This window comes from Fomitiporia mediterranea, assembly GCF_000271605.1.
Source record: "Fomitiporia mediterranea MF3/22 unplaced genomic scaffold FOMMEscaffold_7, whole genome shotgun sequence".
In the NCBI taxonomy this organism is placed as follows: domain Eukaryota; kingdom Fungi; phylum Basidiomycota; class Agaricomycetes; order Hymenochaetales; family Hymenochaetaceae; genus Fomitiporia; species Fomitiporia mediterranea.
Genome location: NW_006760392.1, coordinates 2,793,358 through 2,801,357, shown reverse-complemented (window position 1 = coordinate 2,801,357; position 8,000 = coordinate 2,793,358). Strand labels below are relative to the sequence as shown.

Below are 8,000 nucleotides of genomic sequence, written 5' to 3'. Positions count from 1 at the left end.
CTTGTAGTTTAGCATTTCCTCTCAATAAGCATGAAAATTTTGATCCACCAAGTTGGTAGGCAGGAAAATAGAGGTATATTAAGCATAAAGGGCATTAAGCATTAAGCATTAAGGTGTGAGATTGAGAATATGCTTAATTAAAGGAAATTTTGGGTCATGTGACAGTACAGATCATGACCCAGAGAGAGCCACTTTTTGTACAGGCCACCTCCATTTTGTAAAATAAATGCATAATGTAATGAAAACTACTATTAAAACTTATCATTCATTATGTCTGAGGAGCTTGGATGTGTACAGAACCCAGATGGAATACTCAAGGATGCTAGTGAAATTGTTTTCACTTATTCTAGAGATTCAAGAAGCTTCCCCTGCTGTTAATCTCTCAGCTCTGCTTCCAGATATCCATGCTTCCACTGGTATTCATCCACAAACAAGTACAGTCAATGATACATCTCTACCAAAGGATCCTGCCCATAGCAAAGTACTGAAGTTGAAGCATCAAAAGCTATACAGAGGCTGTCCAATTGCTTTCAAAGCTTAATGTGCTCTTTCAGAGTGAAATTGGTGCTGAGTTTACTAAGGCTAGAGCACTTTTCCAAAGCTTACAAGAAACCTATGCAAGAAAATAAATAGTTCTCTTGAACAGACTGATATTCAGTTGTTTTTTAAGTAGACAATGTATTATTGAGTTATGTACTACAAATAATGAAATTTTATTACTTTACTTAAGCTACTGTCAACAAGCATAACCTCTTATTAAGCATGGCCTCACCTGTCCACAGTGGGTCATGCTTAATGACAGGTTTCACTGTATTCCCCTCCCCCAAGCTTAAGTAACACCCAACTTAACACTTAAAACCTAACAACCTAAACTTATCCTAAACTTTAGTAGGGTGCTCTGCCCTCCAAAGCCCCCTCCTAATGTTTTGGTCTGTATACTACCATATGTAAAGGCTGGAGCCTCACTCAAGAACACAGAACAGGTAAAGACCTGGGATTGGAGAGGTTGACCTAAGTACAGGAGCAAGTACAAAGATAATCTCTAAGTGTCTACAAATAGCCCTTTATATACTTAACTAAAGTAAGAACACAGAACAGGCAAAGACCTGGGATTGGAGAGGTCAACCTAAGTACAGGAGCAAGTACAAAGATAATCTCTAAGTGTCTACAAATAGCCCTTTATATACTTAACTAAAGTCACATGTGTAACCTCAGAGGTTACACTAAAGTGTAAAGGCTGGAGCCTCACTCAAGAACACAGAACAGGCAAAGACCTGGGATTAGAGAGGTTGACCTAAGTACAGGAGCAAGTACAAAGATAATCTCTAAGTGTCTACAAATAGCCCTTTATATACTTAACTAACAAAGCCCCCTCCTAACATCTTGGTCTGTATACTGTCATGTGTAAAGGCTGGAGCCTCACTCAAGAACACAGAACAGGCAAAGACCTGGGATTGGAGAGGTTGACCTAAGTACAGGAGCAAGTACAAAGATAATCTCTAAGTGTCTACAAATAGCTCTTTATATACTTAACTAAAGTCACATGTGTAACCTCAGAGGTTACACTCTTCCCTACTCTGAAGAAATAAAAGGGGGGGGGTAGGGAAGTGATTAATGGAGAGACAAAGGAAAGGATATAGTAAAGGGGGGGGGAGGTGAAATACAAAAGGGTAAGGACAGACAATAAGGAACACACAGTCATGAGTTTAAGAAGGCTTCAACTTGTCAAAAGGTAGGGAAGGATTAATGAAGAGGCAAGGGAAGTATAGTAAGAGGGAACACATAGTCACTAGCTTAGGAAGGCTTCAACTTGTCAATGAAAATGTATGGGGACAAGGACTTTTGACAGAGTTGGTGGAAATGGTATCCTTGAGACAGATACAAGTTGAAGCAAGCTGTTGAAGAGGAACACATAGTAACTGGCCTAGGAAGGCTTTGACTCATTAATGAAAACATACAGAGACAAGGACAGGGACAAGGAGTACACATGGTTGAGATGTGAAACTGTACTGTCAGGAACACATGAATGATACCTAACAGGTCTAGTGAGTACAGTGTTACTACAGATAAGGAGAAGACAACTGAGACATTGACTAAAACACATAGTCAAGATGTTAAACAGTACTGTAAGGAACACATGAATGATACTCAACAGGTCTAGTGAGCACAGTGTTACTGCAGATAAGGAGAAGACAACTGAGAAGGTCTTGTTTGACTAACAGTAGACTGAGTGTTAGAGGTGATCTAATCTCTTTGGTGGTGTGAGCAAAAAGGAGTGTGAAAGTTGGGGTGGATGATAAAGAGAACTTGACAACTCTTCAGTTATGCTAGCACCTGTTGCTTGGGGGAGGAAAAAAATGAATGAAACACATGGTTAAGAAGTGAACAGTCATCCTTAGGTGTACATCAGTGCTAGGAGGAGTAGAAGGGCCAGCTTGACAAAATTGATGTGCCAATTCTGAGGGTGATGAGAGTACAGGTAGTGTGTGGGTAAAACAGAGTATGTAGAGGCAACAGGGGGTCTATTCATGAGGGGGACAGGACAGGACAAGACAGGACAGGACAGGATAGGACAGGATAGGACAGGACAGGAAAGGACTAGATAATACTAGCAGAGTATAATCCCTGGCTAGGTCTGTGACTAGGAATGACACTAGCAGGAGCTTGATACCCTAGCTAGGTCTAGGACTGGAGGTGACACTAGTAGAGGCCCTAGACATCCAGGACTGAGATTGACACTAGTAAGGGCTTAGTACCCTAACTAGGTCCACAACTGGAAAAGGGACTTTATACTCTAGGAAACAGGAGGTGACACTAGTAGAGGCCCTATATGTCCAGAACTGGAATTGACACTAGTAGGGGCTTAGTACCCTGACTAGGTCTATGACTGGAAAAGGGGCTTTATACTCTAGGAAACAGGAAGGGAAGGGAAAGGGACTTTATACCCTCAGTAGACAGTAGACAATGACAGTAGACACTAGACAGTGACAGAGCAAGAGATAGCATAGTAAGGAATAGACAGTCTTGACAAACACTTTAACAATAGAGAGATATGTGTTACAGTAGGTACAACAAGCATACAACAAATATACTGTAGTTGACAGCTTGATTGTAACATCTATTGTACTAAAAGTAGACACCATCTGTCAGTGTGGAACCTGCAGCTCCCAAAGAGAATTACACTACAGTTCCAGATATTAGTAGTAGTATCAAGATAGTGCTTCCTTGTACAATTTCAGGACTAGGACAGTGGGTCCTTCTGTAGCTTGTTTCTCAACAGTGTTCCAGTGGAGCAATTGTACAGTAGCTCCTGATCTTAGTAGTAGTACCAAGATAGTGTTCTCCTTGAACAATTTGAGAAATAGGATAGTAGGGGCTTCTACAGCTTGTTTCTAAACACTAGCTTGAGATTGCAACAAGTGGCAGAAAGGTTATGAGCAAGAGCAAGTCTGTAGATAATCTGCTTGAAGTAGCACAGTAAAGCATATTCTTGAGTGGCAGAACCTTAATTGTAGACAGCTGACTAGACTCACAATAACACACAACACACATAACTCTGGCACAACTATACACACTCTTCTTGATGCCTTCTCCTAGAATCTAGGGACCAATCTGATAAGGGTTTGCTGGGAGAGGGTAGTACAGTGAAAGCATATATTTGAGTAGTGGAATCTTACTTGTAGCCAACTAACAAGACTCACAATGAGGCACAATGTGTATGACTCTAGCACAACTGTATACAATCTTCCTGACACATTCTCCTAGAATCCCAGGACCAATCTGATGAGGGTCTGTTGGGAGATCAAAGGTGGGCCAGCAGGTGGTAATATTCTCCCTATGAGCCTTCAAGAGTGAACAGGAATTCAGTATGGCATTTGTGAAGTTTGTAATTAACTAGAGTATTACTGTAGGGTACTGTAGGTGTGTAGGAGATAGTAGACATGTGGGGGGAAGCTGGGGGGGGAGGCTGACAATCTGGTGGCATGAGTGAAAGGCAGCAGATGAGAGAGGTAATCCCCAAATTTTGTGATGTTCAAAAAAAAGTGTAAAGGCCAGAGCCTCACTCAAGAACACAGAACAGGCAAAGACCTAGGATTGGAGAGGTCAACCTAAGTACAGGAGCAAGTACAAAGATAATCTCTAAGTGTCTACAAATAGCCCTTTATATACTTAACTAAAGTCACATGTGTAACCTCAGAGGTTACACCATATCAGTATTATGTAAGTGGCCAGACTGAGTTATTCTAAAAAGGGTTGTGAGACTCAGGGTTTGGATGCAGAAAGTTAATAAGTCTGTAAACAGAAACAAAATGAACAATAGCAAGTCAAGACCACATATCAGGTAATCCCATTCTTTATTACTATAGTATGGATCTTCTTTGCCTTTGATTAATTACAAAGCACACACATATGAATACTCACTATACTAGATACAATTCATTAATTGCTTTACTAATGTACAATATACAAGTACAATCTATTCACTGTATTACATCTTCCACAGAAGAAACATGCAATAGGAAAGTGAACTGCAGAGACAAGACATCTGAGGTCTCCTGCAAAAACAGGATTACTACAGCCACAACCTTTAAGCAGAACTTGGTGAAACAAGCCAGTGAAATTTAGATAACCAAGAGCAAGAGAAATATCCTCATAATAATAGTTACACTATAGAAAAGATGTACATGATCTAAGCCATAAGGCAAAAGTAAAACATGCAAAGGGATCGAAAGAAGAGCAGCGCTAACGCGCGTGTAAACAGTGCACAGTTAGGAGAGGGTGGGAAACTCTTGATAATGGACTGCCAAATTCAAAAAAAATCTTTTGCGTATGTAATCATACCTTCCATAGTGCTTACTCAAAACTTTGTACTGCATTGTGCTTTCAAGTTGTAAGGTCATCCTAGTGTCACAAAATGGCTCTGTCTACAAGAACTTTTTCAGCCTATCCGGTCGACAATTATGACGCTTCTGGATCTTCGTCTCGAGCTTCTAGACGTATTCTTATAAATCCTGATATTCTGAAAAGCGCGAAAGTTTTCGCTGGTGACGTTGTTGCTATTTCGGCTGTTCAGCATGACAATTCAACGCCGCTGGTAAGCCCAATCACGCGCCTCTTTCATGGTATATGTTCTATGCCAAAAATAAACCTTTTGGTGCAGGCTTTTGCAGTTGGCATAGTCTGGCCATCGCAGGACGTCCCACCAGATGGTCAGTAAGAATCTGTGCCATATCGAGAGCAATTTCTAAAGTAATTTATGTTCGTTCGTCAGTTGCGTGTATCTCACACTCTCATATGCTATCTGCGAGCCTGGAAGAGAAAACCAAAATCAGAGTTGTTTCTTTGACCGATAAACGGTCATCGGCTGGCCTTCCTTCATTGAAAGGAATGCGAGATGCTCACTCAGTTGTTGTTACTGAGAGCACCGACTCACGTTCGTCTGAAAATAAAGAAGATACCAAGAAACCGGACTGGCTAGCCTTCTATATTAGAGAAATCTTAGGTCCATCTCCTCTTTTCCCAATAAAACTTCGATCTCATGACTAATTTTCCTGACGAAGTTGACCTCAAATATATTTATGTTGGCCAACGGTTCCAGGTTCTATACGAAGGCCATGAAAGAGCTTTCACCGTCTTATGCATGTCTGCAAATTCAAATGCTGACGAAGAGGACGGTCTTAATTCAGCCTTGGGTTCTATGAAAATTGAAGCCTCGCCGCCTATTCTCTGGACTGCGAATTGGGATATACTGGTGCATATTAGGCAAATGGATAAGGGTCAACCCAAAAAGGTCGGTGTCACGATGCAGATTCCGCTATATTCACTATAACATTTGGATAGAGGGGTTCTACTAATGGACTGGATTCGCCTGTCATGGATGGCTACGCAAGCGTCGGTGGTCTGGACAAACAAATAAGTCAGATCCGGGACCTCATCGAAATCCCTCTTACACGTCCAGACTTATTCAGGCATTTTGGTAAGTAACATTCTGACTCATGATCTCAGATTTCCGTATATTGAGCTCGAAAATTATATAGGCCTTAAACCACCCAAAGGCGTCCTTTTGCATGGTCCACCAGGAACGGGCAAAACACACCTCGCACGTGCAGTCGTAGAAGCTAGTATCGCTTCAGTCATTGTTGTTGCTGGTGCGGAGCTTTCCTCCGCGTACCATGGCGAGACTGAGCGACGCCTGCGGGATGTATTTGCGGAGGCTCGCCGGAAGAGTCCGTGTATTGTCGTGCTCGACGAAGTTGACGCGCTCGCACCACGAAGAGAAGGCAGTGAGGATGCGAGTGGAGGCGGAGAAGTCGAGAAGCGCGTAGTGGCTACACTCCTGACGATTCTAGACGGAATAGGCAACGAAAAGGACGGACAAGACGAAAGAGTTGTTGTTATCGGTACAACGAACAGACCGAATGCTATTGACCCTGCTCTGAGGCGTCCTGGAAGATTTGACAGAGAAATCGAGATCGGTAGGAACTCCGGATTTCTTGTTTGAATGCTTTGCTAATTGACTGTGCAAAGGCATACCTGACGCCGAGGCACGGCATGCCATCCTCAAGGTCATACTTTCTACAACTCCGCATTCCATTCCCGAGGAGGAACTCCGATCCATCGCCTCCCGCACGCACGGATACGTCGGTGCAGACCTGAGTGCCGTCGTCCGTGAGGCAGGCACCCTCGCCATTAAGCGATACATGCACAGTAATGAGTCTTCCCTCGCTTCCACGCCAATCGACAAACAATCACTCTTGCTAACCTCGGAAGATCTATCTGAAGGTCTAAAACTCGTTCAGCCATCCGCACTACGGTCAATCACCATTGAAGTCCCTGCAGTGAGATGGAACGAGATAGGCGGACAGGCACATGTTGCTCAGAAGCTCCGTGAATGCGTCGAATGGCCCCTACGCCATCCAGAAGCATTCGCGCGGCTTGGTGTGAAAGCTCCGCGTGGTGTACTGCTCTACGGTCCACCTGGCTGCAGCAAAACTTTAACAGCGCGTGCTCTCGCAACTGAGAGTGGGATTAATTTCCTGGCCGTGAAGGGACCTGAAGTGAGTCTAGAACACGGCTAAGCGGTACCTTCCTGACAAGCCCGTATCTAGCTTCTTAACAAATTTGTTGGAGAATCAGAACGAGCCGTACGAGAGATCTTCCGCAAGGCACGCGCGGCAGCTCCGTCTATCGTCTTCTTCGTACGTTCCTGATTTTTAATACAAATATCCTTAATTTTTTCTCTGAACTTGGCCGCTTGTAGGATGAAATCGATGCACTAGGCACATCACGTTCTGGAGACTCCGGCTCAGGAGGGAAGCATGAAGGTGTACTCACTACGCTTCTGAATGAAATGGACGGAGTGCAAGAACTCATAGGCGTTACAATCGTCGCAGCAACGAACAGACCAGACGTCATTGTGCGTATTTTCTCCTCGTTATTTACCAGCCCAATTCCTCAACTTATAGCATTCTAGGACTCGGCGTTAATGCGACCTGGTCGGCTGGACCGCATACTGTACGTCGGACCGCCAGACCGTGCGGGCCGACTGGAAATCTTACGGATCCGTACGCGCATGATGTCGGTAGACCCTGACTTAAACTTTGAAGAGCTTGCGGATCTTGTGCGTTAAGTCTTCTCCCGTCTCAGACTTCTTTTCTTAACAGTTGTCATAGACTGAAGGATGTTCTGGTGCTGAGCTGACTGCACTATGTCAAGACGCTGCTTTGCTTACAATGCAAGAAAACATCGATGCTCCCTTTGTTCGTATTTACTTCTTTTTCAAATGCATTTGAAGCTCATTATCACGCTAATTTAGGTTCCACGATCTGCATTCTTACAAGCTGCAAAGACTGTTCGAAGGCAAATCACGCCGGAGATTATTGAAAAGTTTGAACAATGGAGGCAATCTTCCGGGTTGACGAGTGCATAGTTGGCGGAGTAGAACTCTTTTGAAATGGCATCCCCGAGCGATGCTGATCCAGACTGATAATACGATGTGC

The 8,000-nt window shown here is 43.5% G+C and overlaps 1 protein-coding gene across 1 annotated transcript; it reads left to right on the top strand.

Annotated features, from left to right (window-relative positions):
* Positions 1-4,915: 4,915 nt before the first annotated feature.
* FOMMEDRAFT_87222 (AAA family ATPase) lies at positions 4,916-7,930 on the top strand (the record flags this gene model as incomplete). Its single annotated transcript, XM_007267771.1, has 12 exons — positions 4,916-5,095; positions 5,162-5,210; positions 5,252-5,503; positions 5,562-5,791; positions 5,842-5,977; positions 6,039-6,476; positions 6,529-7,058; positions 7,110-7,199; positions 7,262-7,417; positions 7,475-7,621; positions 7,674-7,760; positions 7,817-7,930. The coding sequence occupies 12 exons, from the start codon at positions 4,916-4,918 to the stop codon at positions 7,928-7,930; spliced, it is 2,409 nt and encodes an 802-aa protein (XP_007267833.1).
* Positions 7,931-8,000: the final 70 nt, after the last annotated feature.